The 16,493-nt window shown below is 39.4% G+C and overlaps 1 protein-coding gene across 4 annotated transcripts in view; it reads right to left on the bottom strand.

The window, feature by feature from the left end:
- Positions 1 to 16,493, bottom strand: part of EVC2 (EvC ciliary complex subunit 2) — an 81,722-nt gene that overhangs the window by 5,275 nt on the left and 59,954 nt on the right. For all 4 annotated transcript variants that reach the window (XM_074587579.1, XM_074587581.1, XM_074587580.1 and 1 more), the window contains exons 17-19: positions 8,987 to 9,214; positions 6,512 to 6,720; positions 4,971 to 5,058 (exon numbers count right to left, since the gene is read on the bottom strand). In XM_074587579.1, coding sequence (XP_074443680.1) covers positions 4,971 to 5,058; positions 6,512 to 6,720; positions 8,987 to 9,214 — 525 coding nt within the window. The remainder of the gene's footprint in view (positions 1 to 4,970; positions 5,059 to 6,511; positions 6,721 to 8,986; positions 9,215 to 16,493) is intronic.

The following is a 16,493-nucleotide window of genomic DNA, read 5'->3' as shown; positions in this document are numbered from 1 at the left end:
TACTGCATTCCTCTGTAATAGTGTCTTCTCAAGCGTTCTCTTCTCCACTCTGAACCTTACCTTTCTCATCAAGTATGATTTGGACTGAGAGGCAACCCTCAATGTTTTTCTAACAGCAGAATTCACAATGAAGTAATCCCGCAAGGTGCCACGATGCTGTCACCAGTACCAAAAGTGGCACAGGTACCCAAGAGCCAGATGCACCTAACATATGTAATGCAAACGGGTGTGCTGATGTGTGAACACGCACTAGCAGCGAGCAGCTGTCAGATGCTCACAGCTACCCAATCCAGCTTGCAGAAGCGGGGAGGAGAAGTGAACGTGGATGCAAACACAGGAATGGTCACACTGGTCAGACCAAAAGCCCTCCAGCATGGGATGAGTTTGGTTCTTCAGGTGTATTATATGGTAAGGTACTACAAAGATTAGGAATTCACTTTTTTCATAAAATCTAATGGATACAAATGCTACTTGCACCACCAATAACCTCATTTGTATTCTCTGAATTTGGTCAAAATAAAAACAGGAATGAACTGTAGTTTATAAACAGCAGAATCACTTTTAAGTATTTGGACGGAGCAACGTGTACTTAAACAACTAATACAAGAGGCAATGAACTCAACCCATGCTGTGTTTCAGGCTTATTGTGCTGTTTCCACATGACAGTCTGCCTGCATCATCTGTTGTCTCCTAAAATGCAACTACTGTACCTGAGGCTATAGCTATGAGCTAATTTAAAAGTAACTTCTCAGTCAAAGGCTTATGATCCTGATCTCACTATCATTCAAGCAAATCTCTTATTGAACTAGATCTGCCTTGATAAGGATATAAGCTGAAACACGAAATGTAGGAAAGCAAAGCTTACCTGGTTTTCTACAGTTCTGAAAACTAGTCTAAAGGGGAAAATCCTCTTTAAGGAAAAGAACAAGATACAGAGGCATAATAGCTATAGTATCCTAAGACTTGCCAAGGTAACGTGTTTGATAAATTGTAAGAAAACAGGGGCAAAAAAAAATTAAAAAAAAAAAAAAAAATCAGTTCCCTTATCAGCTGACAGGATAAACACATCCAGAAGCAGGAACATGTTACACTGTGAGCCTTAATAAATTACTCTTCTACATACTTCTTTACAGTTGAATTAAGAGTAGTCAGGTTTGGAATTTAGATGGAGTTATTATGCTGTTATACTTGCTGAGAACAGAAATTATGTTTTGTATATCTTCAGGGTAAATATGTATAGGTTTTATGGAGCTTCAATAAAGTCCATCCCAGAATATCTCTGGGCTACGCTTTATGTGAATAAATATAAACACAAAAACCCCAATGGTATATCTAATGCATATTTACACAAATTAATTATTTCTTCAGGGAATCTTACAAACAAAACATAAAACACAGTCCCCCAAGTATGTACTGAACAGTGCATTCAGTTTTTCAAGTGCAGTGAGCTGACAGTGATGCTCTTAAATCTGTCTTCAAGATGTCAAAATCTGTAATTATCAAAAGTCATTGTTCACCTGCTAGGGTGCTAAGAGGACTAATACTGTGAAAATTATGACATATTCTATTTGCATGCATCTGTAATCTGCAAAACAATGATTTTAACCTCTCAACTTGCAGAATACATGCCATTGGCACGTAAGGGCATGCTCTTGGCACTTTAGGGCATGCTCTAGTGACAGAGATTGTAGGGGTTTTTGTGTGTGTGTATGGTTGGACTCGATGATCTCAAAGATCCTTTCCAACCATGAAGATTCTATGATTCTATGCTGTTCAGAAGGCTCTTGCACAATGTATCTTTGCCAAAGAAACTTAACAACCATCACAGGAAGACAATTAAATTGTGAGCAACCTAAAACAACACGGTTTACCTATGCTGTAGAAAAACAATATCCAGTTTCCCCCCAAGCCAAGTAGTATCATCTTGGGGAATATAGAACAAGGAGTGTCAGTATTTAATTATAAAACTTTCTAGGACCAAAACGGGCCACAGTAACGTGCAAACCCAGCATATTCCTGGTTAGTGCTGGGCAGTCAAATGATAAATATGATTTAACACTTCCAAAAGAAAAATAGCACTGTCTTTGAACTGAAATACTAAGAAAAGAGCCAAGGTCTCTTGCCATAGGGTTCCCCTCGAAATGAACGATTCACAGTCAGCAGCAGTAGCACTCAGTCACCAGGTTTGTCTCCCTTCCCTCCCACCAAGTCCTACACAGCCTCTTCAGCATACATCTTAACATGCCACACATCTTGAATTCATGGCTTCATGAGGGAGGTAGATTCTGAGGCTCTATCAGAGGCAAACAAACTCAAGAGCAGCAGAAAAACATTTCACAATATCCTTTGCAAGATAAAACTCTTCTGCTGAGCAGCTGGCTTGTTACGCGCATCTTCTTCCTACCCTTCCCATGCCCAGGCATATGGCAAACTAAGAACTACAGTATGAGATTAATGCAGTCTTCATGCTCTCTTTCCAGAGTTCCCACTTAGCAGTGACTGTTTTTGCCAGCCTATGAAATTGCTAAATAAACACTGTACAAGGTCTCTTCAGTTAGTCCAAGATTGCAAGGCAATAGCAGATTTAAAAGTATTGAAATTAAACTATGAAAATGGTCTTGGTATTGCTGATCTGGAGGAGTTGGTCTGTGCTGTTTAAAGACTTTATAATGGCCAGCATTTCTGGATGCAACATATTTTGTCAGATAAATATATAATGAACTGGGAAAAAAAACCCCAATGGTATAAAAAGAATTCAAAGACTACAGTACACCAAGTCCAATGACTTAAACCAAAGTAGCACAGGGAAAGATCAGCAAAGCCCAAGGACCTTTCAAAGCATTTTCAATTTTTGTAACTGTTCTGATGTTTCTTTTCCACTAATGTTGAATGGAGCTCATTTTATCTAAGACTCATCTTACGTTATCATATTCAACATGTATCTGAAGCACTGTATGTTTCAGCAAAATAGTCACACAAGCCTTTTAACTCCTTACCTGTTTTTTTTTTTTTTTTAAAAAAAAAAAAAAAGGAACATTCTTCAACAGGACAAAAGATCATCTTTTCTCCTAGAAAAGTGTTCTGAAATCTTGAGCCATTAGACAAACTGCAACTACAAATGGGCAAATAAACCCTCAAATTTAATATCACCTCTGAAAAGTGTTACAGCTGTCATTGTCCACATGACCATTCCACAACTGAATAAATAACTGAAAATAGTGGGTAACTCTCTCATCAGCATTATGGAAGTTATTTTAAAGGAGCTAAAGATTATAAAGTCATAAAGAATATAACTAAAGTTAATAATAAATAATCTAAAGTTATAAAGAAATAATCAGATTAAAACTCACCATCATGTGAATATTTACATCATAAGCACCCTACAAAGGCCTGCAGCAGAAATTTTTATCGGTGTCAGCAGGATGCTACTTCTTGTGAATTCCCAATAAAACATTAGGAGCTCTATGTGCAGTAGGCCATGGGGGCAGAAAACAGTGAGAAGGAACTGAAGGCTGGAACAGAATTCAGCAGCTCCTGACAGCCACATCCGCTTACGATACCCCAAACTGTCAAGGCCAATGGGTAGCAAGCTGATTTCAAGAAAAACGCAGTTGCAACAAAAGGCAGGGGGGAAATCAGAAAGGAAAATAATAATACTAAAAAAACCCCAAACTCTAAGGGAACACATAGCTTGGATTTAAAACTGAAGGCTGGTTAACACTGGTCATGAAAACACCTTCAAATGTTACACTCTGTAAGACACACCAGAATGGGGTTTTGGTGTTAACATTATTATGTCCAAAGGATAGGATGCTCTTGGAAAGTGTTAAGATGAGGTTTGAATTCCCACTCTGCCTGATTTAATTCATTAGCACAAAGTGAGATCTTCCATTCCAGGACAGCACCTTAGTCATCAGGTTGTCAAATATTCAGAGGTATGTCTCTTCCAGCAAGGCTCACGGAAGCACTCCACTCTGAATGGAACCCGAGTGTCCCCACAAGAAGCAGAGACTGAAGTGATTATCACACTCCTCTGAGCTTTAAGAGATTTTGATGCAAATTCTTTACACAAATCAGAAAGTAAGGGCCTGAAAACATGTGCTACCTTCCAGGTGAATCTCCTAACACAGAATATACAGAAGTCTCACTCCAATGCTTCATGAGAGCAGCTGACCTCAAATAGACATCTAACTCAGGAGAGGATAAAGAGTCAGAAAACTGAGCAGAAACAAGCTAAGACAGGAACAGCTGTCAGACCCTTAGCCTAAGTGGTCCCTCCTTGGCTTGCTGACCTCTGAAGCTCCCAATTTATGATACAGGTGACTGTGACCCCACTTGTCCCAGAGAGGCAAGAAACTTAGATGCAAAAAGCTGCAACGCCAAGTCTCTTTCTGAGGCTAGCTATGTATCTAAACCAAGGCCTGCAGATAAAATTTGGGGACAGCAGTGATTCATTTTTAATGCCTGTTGTGGGACTGACAGGCAGCCAACAGACAGCAAATTACCTGAAGAGGTGATGCTCTTTTTGAAAACAATATGAGTAATGATACTAGAAAATTTAACTAGCGGTCCTTCTATCATTTACTTTTGTAACACAATCAATGCAAATCATTCCTAACACTGATTAAAACCTAAACAAAACCCTTGTCTCATTACATGAAAATCAGACTGTAAACCAGAAACTCAGGCAATTTAGTTCTCCACAGAATTAAATGCAACAGGACAACCCCTGGAAAGGATTTGTGAGTGAACAAAAAGAAGTATAACTCAGTAAAATTAAAAAGGCTGAAAGTAGGTCAGAATTAACTGAAGTGAATGATAATACAGGCTGCAAACACCAGAACTGGTAGCAACTATTAGCAGATAGTCACTCCAAATGCAGCTCTAACAGTTCCCAAAAAAGAAGAAAAGCTGTTTTCCAGATATAGCTGTAATTTAAACTTGGAAGCTTTGTTCAATTTCATGCTTACCTGACTATAAAGTGCCAAAAATGCATCCATTTCTATATTTTCCAGGAGATCTTCAAGCACCACACAATTCCATTGCTCATCTCTCAAACTGAAGTGAAAGACAGAATTAACACTGAAATCTTCCCAGGCCCAATGACTATTACAGGAAACAATACCTGAAAGTCGTCCATTCAGGAAGCCTATCTTTCTGTCAGTGAAGTTGGGTGAACAGCACTTCTGAAATAAGCCAATTTCTCCTCCCTTCTTCCCTGAACCACCAAGCAAACACCAGAGCAGAACCTAAGGTTATGCTCTTGCACACAATTCAAATCCAGAATCACTACAAAGCAATGTGATTCAATCTGTCCCCCCTCTTCTTTGACTTTTATCACTACGCTTTATGGCAAGTAGTGGATCTTTTTGTTGCTGGAATATAGTGGTATAGTAGTTGTGTAGCAGTATAGTACTTGTGATTTTTTTGCTTCTGGACCAAATCATGAAGCCATCCTCACATTATTTGGGAAAAGCACAAAACTTGTTTCTTCCATTAAGTTTTCAGGTAAATAGTAAAGACTAGTTGCAGTTTCTCTGAAGCCTTCACTGATATATCTCTACAGTAGTATCCACAAGCCAGTAACCTATCTGCTCTTCTAGGGACGCTCTACTTCTGCAACAGGAGAAATGTTAATCTGCATCAAGTAGAATTCCATCCCTTTAAGAATTAAAACAGACTTAAGTGTGCAACAATTCCACTCAAAGCCATTTTAATGTAACAATTGTTTCATGGAAAACCCTTTTTGTAATGGAAAGCACCCTCTCAGCATCTTACATGATCCTTGAAATGTGGTACGCTTTTAATACTGTGCAATACACATGAAAATATAATTTCTAACTCCTGTAACCCTAACGAATATAATACAATACTTTGCAAATTATCACTGATTTTTGCTAGGCACCCTTCAATGACAAGACAGATATTTCTAACACCTCCCAAAAGGCAATTGTTTTTTTTTTTTTTCACCAATATCTTTTCTTAAAAACTGGCAAGGGAAAAGTGAAACTGAGCCTATCTCTGAAGAAGAGTTTATACATCCCATCAAAAATGATTGCATGACCGGGAATTCAGTCTACAGTGTGACAGTGGAGATGGAAAATCAATTTAAATTGTCTCAGGTACTTCCTGTGACCCCAGCGGATCAGGTTTCACTGAAATCCTTACTTATCTTCTTGGGAGACAGAGGAACAGGACTAAAATTCTTTTCCTCCTTGCTGCTAAGGAGTATTGTTATATTTCCACTGTCCACGTCAAGAAATGGTTGATTGCCATGCAACACATCACAATCTATATGTAACTAAGCTATTATTATTTCATGTTTCCTATTTTAATATTCCCAAGACTCCACAGTTATGCCCTGGGCCACGTTACAAAAATGCACTGTTCAAACATAGATCTATACTCTCTCCTTGACACACCAGAACATTTATCCTGCTGTTTCTCTGTGATACCTTATAGTCTATAAGGACTGCAGTAACTTAGTAAAACCTGAGACCAAAGAACTCACCTTTGCTGGTGCAGATTTATGAATTGCCTACATTTATTCATGGCCTGTCTGAGCAGAACTGTCACCTGTCTGTCTTCATTTGTTTCCACGGGTTCACTTGAAAGTCCCAGTCCATCTGGAGTCCATCTCTGCCTACTCATTAGATGCTGCTGCGCGGACTCCTTATGCAGCATCTCATACTCCAGCTTCCTGTCAAGTTCTTCAATCTCCTAGAAGTTGAAAACACATAATGATAAAAAGTCATAATTTAACTTGGAAGAACAAATGACATTTGGAGTCAAGAAAAAAGATGGTATCAGAATTTCTGATATTAGTTTATTCATTTCTCATTCTACCCGGCCACTTGCGGTGATTACACTTTCCAATTCATTGCATGGCTTCAGTAAACATGACTTGCATGCTATGAATATCAGAACAATGCTGAAAGATACGAGTCTTTAATTTTCATTGTGTTAAAGATTTTTCATTGTGTTCAAGATATTTTCATTGTGTTAAATGTTGATGCTCTCTGAAACTTTCCACTGTAGAGGACACCTAGAAAGTACCCTACCAGCATGGCTGAGATCCAAACAAAAGAATGGCACCATCAGAATTCATCTGTAAGCTGAATAAAGCCACTGGAACAGCTCGAGAAACTCAGACTGACTAGTTTTACTTATACTGAATCAACAGCTAATATTAAAGAGGTCTGAAGTTAAAGAGAATAATTCACATTTAGTGTGATAAAATCAGGGTTAAAATACAATGCTCTAAAAAGCAAAGGGTTAAAACACAAAGTCTTAAGTGGACTGGATCCCTCATACCAGAGGTCTCTCTTTGGTCAGAGTCAAACTAGACATCAGAAGGAAGGCTTCATATTCCAGTTTTCCAATGTCACTGTTGTCTGTCCTCAAGCTTTAAGTTGCTTAATATCCCAGCGCCCTATTTTCTAACCTGTACCTTGGAGAAAATGCCGAATTTTAATCTATTCCTTGACTTTATCAACTGTATTGAGACTACAGATGCATTGGAGCACAGCATCTCTAAGTAAGTGTCTGCTCCCTGGTCAGCAAGGTTTGACACTGGAGCTTAGATCCACTCTCCTAACATCAAAATCAAGGATTAACTTGTTATCTCTAAGGGGATACAGCAAATTCACATATACCTGGATGAGTCTGTTTCACCGATTGGTAAAACTATCACTGATGTCCTCCGCGTTAGCAAATCCTATGTAACCTGATATATTTGTTTCAAAGTAACAAGTGTTAAAGTTTGCCAGCCAGAGGGATAGAGGAGTTGACAAAAACACAGCAAGAGAGAGGGGTGCAATCACCGGGAAACAGTCCCTGTAAAACCAAGCCTAACAGGCACTTTAAACAATGCCTAAAATATTTTTTTTTTCCCCCAAAATAGAGCTCAACTTAGTTCTTGCGTGCTGGATAAAGAATCCAGTGTTAGCTGCTCCAGGTCTCTCTTCTTCCTCTCCTTCAATCCTTTTTCTTTATCTGCGCAAGGACAGAGAAGCTAAAAGCAACCTATTTGCAGAGATCTCATACACTTACTGCATAAAAGACAATAATTCCAGATTATTTTTATTATAATTAGATAATCCAAATTCTTTTTTCATACTCCATCTACATACAACTTGCAATATTTCCTGCAGATTTAATACAAATTTAAGAAAACTGGAAGCGTGTAAGCATTCTAACTGCCATTCTAAGAGAAACTCTGGAGAGATGACAGCATTAAAATTTAACCAGGAGTTTTCACAGCAATAACTGTCTAATGATGCCCTCTAGCAAAGAGGTTTTGCTCTTAAAAACCCATTTTGTTTGTTCTACTCCAGTGCTCTCCCAAGCCTCACTTGGATGGTTGCAAATAGCAGAGGTAAAAAAAATAAATAAATAAAAAATCCTTATGCATACAGAGCACTGAGGTATTAAAAAAGGATTAGAAAACTGGCACATCCCAAGTACATAATAAATACGATGAAGGGAAGAGGCCTTTCCAATGCGTCTCCTATTTAAACTGCATGAGTGTGCTCGCAGAGACAGACAGGCAGGTGCTGTATATATAATCCTTAAAAACTTGACGACTGAAGCATATCGTGTGGTTATGGATTTTACCATATGGATAGCACTGTAACATGAACGATTTTGTAACATAGTCATGACAATTTACACACAATCACCTCCCAACTGTCTTCCTTGCAATCGACAAAACTTTAGTATTAATTAGCTACCGAAATACTGCTCTTTCTGACTGGAGGTCTCTGGATGCTACTGTAATAGTAATACACAGTCTTCCCTGGCTGTAATATTTTCAACTCTGTTTATTTCTTTTATTGAGTGCGTTAAAGTCCACATAATCACAGAAATTAAAGGTTGGACTACCAGGAGCTGCAAACCAGACCAGCTAAATCAAAGTCAAATAAGCTGCTGCAATAGCTGCTGTCTCCTAACAGGAATTTTTCCTTTTCACAACTTCATTACTTACAGGATTATGCGCTTCTAAAATCTGAATACATTCCAATTTTGACAGGGTTTTTGACGTGCTCAGTTGTTCAAAGAGCAACGCTTGTACACTTATGACAGCAGTATACAGCTCCAACATTTTGGATTTTTTAAGGGTCTTTTGAAAGGCTAAAGCAGCAATATACTCTCCAAGTTTATTTTCCAGATCGTGTAGCTGACACTCTCGCTCAAGCAGCAACTCAAACTTCACCTAAAACACACCAAAACACAAAAGATAACAAGATTAACAGAAAACCTTACATGGACACCCATTATTTTACCACTTTGTAATTAACAAGCAGGATTAAAGCAGCAAAGTAATCAATGCTGTTACCTTGCAGTGTAATACATGGTTTTAAGAAGTGCTTTTAACATTAAATTCCAAGTTTTTTACTGCGTTAACGTTATAAAAAAAATTTAATATAAGGTCATATATTTCAAAGAGATCAGGCTTTGTTTTAGGGTAGTCATAACTTTAATATTAAATACTGTCATAACTTTTATTTTAGATTAGTATTTGATATTGAGTGTCTATAGTGTTTCATATAGTAACAGTAAAGCTTAAGAATATAAATAAACCTAAGCTTACCTATGTGATTGATTAAATAAGAAGATAAAATACATCCTTCTGTTGAGCAAAAGTACAAAATTTATAGAAAGACTGTATTTAGTTTCAAATTGGTGTCAGTTAACATTGACCAGCGAAATTCAACCTACTATTCTTTAAGCAAATAACCAAAAATCCTCTTATATAAAACAAAGTTAAACTGTAAATGAAGAATCTACTGGTAATGGATTTCAAACAAGATTAAAACTGTATTGAATAGACATTAAACAGGATTAAATCAAAATGATTTAACTCAATAACTATGTTGCTGCCACGCATCTGATGGGACATCCACAGAAACTATCCAGGGGTGAAAGGCAAGCACGGCACGTGCAAGCACAGGATGAAATGCAACGTGACTGATGAGTTCTCCATCCTATACCACTGACATTCACAGCCAGTGATACTGCACTGTGACCATTTTTCTGCAGGGCAACGTGGACAGTAGCCAGCTGCAATTACCTTCTTTAGATGCTTCCATCAGAGCTTGCTACTCTATGTTCTCTTTACAGGAAAAGACTACAAAAAAGGTACTTCTCGGTACATTTCATATCCTGAAAAATTTGTTTCCACTGACGTATAAGCGCGGATGTCTAGGTTAGACAATGATGGCTACACTGACTATCTAACATTTTGGGAGCCGAATCCTCAAGGAGAGCAAATTGTTAGTGTGGTTTTATTCTCTCTCCCTGTATTATCCACACAGGCCCAAAAGTTGATTGTAAGAGAGAGAAGACACAGAAAAAGCACATACAACCATAAGAGCTCCAACTGCACTGCTTGGTGTTGATTTCAACTGCTGCCCTACACACTGGATTTAGACTAAAGCTAAGCACAGAAACGGCCCATCTATACACTGCTGGGTATCAGAGTGCAGGGTTTTTCCTTGCTCCATCTCTAAATTGCCTTTTGGTCCTTACAAATCTAATCTGATAGGTTTCACAGAGTAACCAAATCACCATTTTCAGAACTTTCCAGTATTATGCATTTTAACAGCAATACTCAAGTAACTACTGCCTGTGACAGAATGGAAGAACCACAGCCATTAAAGGAGGCATCTCAAGAACTTTTAAATAAGTTTTGGTTAAGTTTACTATTGTCATGGCACCTGAGAGCAGGTACTCACATTCGCGTTCTATGGAAAAGTATTTACCCCATCAAATTTGGCCTCTCTTTTAAAGAGCAGGCAGAGATGAACATTCCTATTTAACTGACATACCTACATGGTTAGTGCCTTAACGTGGTAGGCATCCTGCAGTGTACCTTTATACAGTAGTCTTAAATCTCTCTACAGTTTTACCAGTCTATAAAATAAGAACAATAAGGACCAATAGTATTTGCCCTGCAAGCATGAACTACAACAGTGTAAAGGTCAACTGTAGTCTTTAGACACTGTATGACTTACCATTGGCACAAGACCTGATTTAACCTCTCAGAAAATCTTTGCACAAATAGAGATGGTATGTACTAAAGACATTAAAACCTTATTAGCTTTCTATTCATGCTAATCAGAATTATACGTTATTGATTCTATTCATGATTAGCTTTAAAGGAGCATTTAAGGAGACTTCCACCAAGTTTTTAGATCCCTAAAATGATAAATACGTAACATGATGCCCATGAATTTTTATCTGGAAGTGTTATTGATATGGGACCAGCTAAGAGCGATTGTGTATCATCCAAATTCTATTATCCAGTGGATACAGCTAAATTTAAAATGTGATTTGGAACCACATATGCTTCTGATATTCTCATTCATGTTCATGTGATACTCTCCAAAGTCTCCATTATATCATCTGGAATGTCCTTGAACGCAAGAGATGGAAGGTCACCTTCAGGAAGTATTTCTTACTAACATGAATTACAATACAAGAATAAGAAGTCATCCTACAGACACAAAGTAGAGGCAAGATTCATTTTCTTGATATCTTTAATAAATCTCCATCTTAAAAAGACAGACGTTGTCTCTCAACATGCCTGTTAATCTAACAAATAGATCCTGAATAATGTCGATGTGTGACATGAAATAATAAGTAAGCATATGGGTTACAAATATTTGAATTAGGAGGAGAATTCAACTCAGAGGTCATACTGGAAATATGGTATCCAAAATGCAGAACACTAAGCTGTTATTTTTGAACACGGGAGGCAGAGATCTCCAGGGAAAAGCAAAAGAGATGGCCAAAATTAGGAATTACGGAAAAAGAGCAGAGCTGCCTTCAAGTACTTGTTCAAAAAAAAGTAGATAACATTTACCTTAGGATAGAATATGCTTTACTTGTTTCTATGTTTCAGTAGGAAAAATTAAATAATAATAGGGTTTTTATGTCTATGTTCTTTGCAGGCAGACAAGAAACTTATTAAAGTGAATTTGACGCCTTTTGTTTTCTGTGGAATGCTTTTTATTGAAAAGCAAGTAACTTTGGCATCTCCCATTTAAGTTCACAGTCCAGCAGTGCACAGGCATTTGAAGGTGTACGCTGTACTCTAGCACCACTGATCAGAAATCAAAGATAAAAACCTCTTCAGAACATTCTACAAGTCACGACTCTGATACAGATTGCACCAGACAGCCAATCCCACCCTAAATCAGTGTGTTTTGGGGGTCTGTTTAGTTGGTTAGCTTGGTTTATTTATCTTGTCAAAGCAAATTTATTTTCAAAATCTAAAGTGTTATTTCAAGATGTTCTTATGAACTAGTGACATAAGACAAAGGCCTAGAAGCAAGACTATTCCATGCCCCTGTGCCAAGGCAAATATGTAAAGCAAAAATAATAAGTAATAATAAAAAAAAAATTCTTAAAATGCCTATGCACAAGATTTATTTTCTCAAATAAGGCTGAAGTTTTTGTTTTGAAGGGCACGTTGAATTAATTGTTATACTACCAATCACTGTGACACAAGCTAATGTTCTCAAAAACAATTAGCAATTATCAGAGCCATATGGTCCGACTGTCCAATCAGTTGTGAAGTTTCCATTGACTTGCCCTCTCCCTCCTTTTCAGTGGTGAAAGTTGTTGCACTCTTAGGTGATTCTTAAAGAAAGGATGGAATGGAAGTGAGTCCTTAACAGTAAAAGCAACAGGTTAACAAATACCAAAAGAGAGAGCTTCTAAAGGTTGTTGCAATCAAGGTCGAGGAGAAGGCTGAGATACTTAATGCCTACTTTGCCTCCGTCTTCAATAGTCAGACCAGCTGCCCCCAGGGTGTTCAGCCTCCTGAGCTGGAAGATAAGAATGGAGAGCAGAACAACCCACCCATAATCCAGGAGGAAGAAGTCAATGATCTGCTTCTGCACCTAGACACACATAAGTCTATGGGGCCGGATGGGATTCACCCAAGAGTACTCAGGGAGCTGGCAGGAGAGCTCACCAAGCCTCTCTCATATCAACAGTCTTGGTCAACAGGAGAGGTACCAGATGACTGGAGGGTGGCTAATGTGACGTCCATCTGCAAGAAGGGTCGGAAGGAGGATCCAGGGAAGGGTTGGAAGGAGGATCCGGGGAACTACCGGCCTGTCAGCCCGACCTCGGTACCAGGAAAGATCATGGAGAGGATCTTCTTGAGTGAGCTGTCACGGCAAGTGCAGGGCAGCCAAGGGATCAGGGCCAGCCAGCATGGGTTTAGGAAAGGGAGGTCCTGCTTAACCAACCTGATCTCTTTCTATGACCATGTGACCCGCCTTCTGGATGCGGGGAAGGCTGTGGACATTGTCTATCTGGACTTTGGTAAGGCCTTTGACACCGTCCCCCACAGCATTCTCCTGGAGAAGCTGGCAAACCATGGCATAGACAAGTATACTCTTCGCTGGGTTAAAAACTGGCTGGATGGCCATGCCCAGAGAGTTGTGATTAATGGGGTGAAATCCTCTTGGCAGCTAGTCACCAGTGGTGTCCCTCAGGGCTCAGTTTTGGGGACAGTTTTGTTTAATATCTTTATCAATGATCTGGATGAGGGGATTGAGTGCACCCTCAGTAAGTTTGCAGATGACACCAAACTAGGTGGGAGTGTTGATCTGCTTGAGGGTAGTAAGGCTCTACAGAGGGACCTGGACAGGCTGGATCGATAGGCCAAGGCCAACTGTATGAGGTTTAATAAGGCCAAGTGCCGGGTCCTGCATTTCGGTCACAACCACCCCAAGCGACGCTACAGACTTGGGGAAGAGTGGCTGGAAAGCTGCCCGGCAGAAAAGGACCTGGGGGTGCTGGTGGACTGCCAGCTTAAGATGAGCCAGCAGTGTGCCCAGGTGGCCAGGAAGGCCAACAGCATAGTTGTGTGTAGTGTAGAATAGTGTGGCCAGCAGGAGCAGAGAAGTGATCGTGCCTCTGTACTCGGCACTGGAGAGGCCGCACCTCGAGTACTGTGTTCAGTTCTGGGCCCCTCTGTACCAGAGGGACATTGAAGTGCTGGAGCGTGTCCAGAGGAGAGCTACGAGGCTGGTGAGGGGTCTGGAGACCAAGTCATATGAGCAGAGGCTGACGGAGCTGGGCACGTTTAGCTTGGAGAAGAGGAGGCTGAGGGGAGACCTCATTGCCCTCTACAACTACCTGAAAGGAGGTTGGAAAGAGGTGGGTGTTGGCCTCTTCTCCCAAGCGAATAATGACAGGACCAGAGGAAATGGTCTGAAGTTGCGGCAGGGGAGGTTTAGATTAGAGATTAGGAGGAATTACTTTACTGCAAGAGTGGTCAGGCACTGGAACAGCCTGCCCAGGGAGGTGGTTGAGTCACCATCCCTAGAGGTATTTAAGAAACGTCTAGATTTAGCACTTAAGGGCATGCTCTAGTGGCAGATTATAAGGGGGTTTTTTCTGTGTGTATGGTTGGACTCGATGATCTCAAAGGTCCTTTCCAACCATGAAGATTCTATGATTCTAAAGGAAGGCAAGGGATTTATATCTGATTCAGACAGCCACTTAATACTTCGCTAACAGCTGCTATCTAGCAAGGTGTTCAGGGAGATGCATTGCTACAGCAGACATCACTTTAAGGGGCCATTCATGTTAGAAATGAACCAGGCTGGACAGCTAATGCCACAAGTGACCTTTCAAAACTTCGGCAATGTTGAGTTTTGAATTTACCTAAAAGCAGGAAAATGAAGATGCATGAGAACAACTAATGTTTTTGTCGCAAGAGACTATATGATTTATATTATGATTTTCATTAGAAATAGCACCAATTCACAGAATGTAAAAAAAATAATTCAAGCAGCCCTATCTGCCTAGAAGTAAATAAGTCCATTTTCAAAAGGACTAATGCTTTAGAGTCAATGTGATGCTCCGAATTCAAAGAGGCAGCTTCTTAACTAATAGAAATTACTACTACACTACTAGCTTGAACGAGTTATGACAACATACACACACTGAGAAGCTGGTCCTCCTTTTCTTCCAGCTTTTATTTACGTGTCTAAGATACTGCCTGCCAGAATACACACATTTTTTACTCAAAAAAGGGGAAATACACGCTTGAGAGATTGTTTCATATGACACAAAATTAGTAAGCAATATCTGAAGGCTGCCTTTGTCGTTTAGGAACAGGATGTGCTATAAAACTTTATAAGTGCAGGTAAAATAATTACACAGAAATGTTTTGACAGGTGTGTGCACACAACTGAATTTAAAGTTTGCTCTTTCTTCGCAGGAGGCTCAGTTTCAGACACAAGGATTTTAAATGAATTATACATACATAAAATCTGGGGATGGGTGAATGAATAATGAATAGATGAATGAGTAAATGAGTGATCACCTTTAGTGTAAGTTTGAACCCATTAAAATGGATAACGAGTAAGGATGGAAATGCAGTTTGACAACTCAAGTTCACTTATAAGGAGACACAGGAATGTATATTTTAATTGCAGCTGAATTCAAAGGCAAAAGAGATGCCATCGATGACAGAAACACTTATGCTTTTGTCAACCACTTCATGTAACAGCGGGTTTACATGATATGTTCAATACATTCCATGAATTGTAAGATTTAGGGTCCAAGCTGCAAAACTGGATACTATTTGCATATTACTAAGTACAAAGCCAGATCTTAAGCATGCCCAAATATGAGGGACAGGGCACCTCTCCCATGAGGACAGGCTGAGAGAGTTGGGGCTGTTCAGCCTGGAGAAGAGAAGGCTCTGGGGAGACCTTATTGCAGCCTTCCAGTACTTAAAGGGGGCTTGTAAGAAAGATGGGGACAAACTTTTTAGCAGGGCCTGTCGTGACAGGACAAGGGGTAATGGCTTTACACTAAAAGAAAGTAGATTTAGACTAGATATAAGGAGTAATTGTTTGGGTTGGGTTTTTTTTGGTTTTGGGGTGTTTGTTTGTTTGTGGGGTTTTGGGTTTGTTTTTGTGGTTTGTTTGTTTGTTTGTTTACAATGAGTGTGGTGAAACACTCAAACAGGTTTCCCAGGCAGGTGGTAGATGCCTCATCCCTGGAAACAATCAAGGTCAGGTCGGCCAGGGCTCTGAGCAACTCGATCCAGTTTAAGATGCCCCTGCTCATTGCAGGGGAGTTGGATTAGGTGACTTTTATAGGTCCATTCCAACCCAAACTATTCTATGATTCTATGGGAATCATGTTCAGCTTTATCATTCAGCATGTATTCAACATTATACAGTAAATTTACTGCTCTTAACCAAACAAAATACTGCATTACTCAACCGGTACTTCTGTCTACCCCTAGCCACCTGAGTTTCTTTTTGCCTCGTCAGCTCTGAAATCACAGCTCTGCAAACAGAAATACACCTGGCAAAATCAAACCATGCAAGTAGACCTGACTTCACCATGACAAAGAAAGTGATTTCAGTAGAAGCTGGAAGAAACATTGATTACAAACTAAATTATAAACTAGTTATACACTAATATCCCCTGGCCTGTTGTCATACCAAAAA

This window comes from Larus michahellis, chromosome 5, assembly GCF_964199755.1.
Source record: "Larus michahellis chromosome 5, bLarMic1.1, whole genome shotgun sequence".
NCBI lineage: Eukaryota > Metazoa > Chordata > Aves > Charadriiformes > Laridae > Larus > Larus michahellis.
This window is presented reverse-complemented; position numbering and strand designations above follow the sequence as displayed.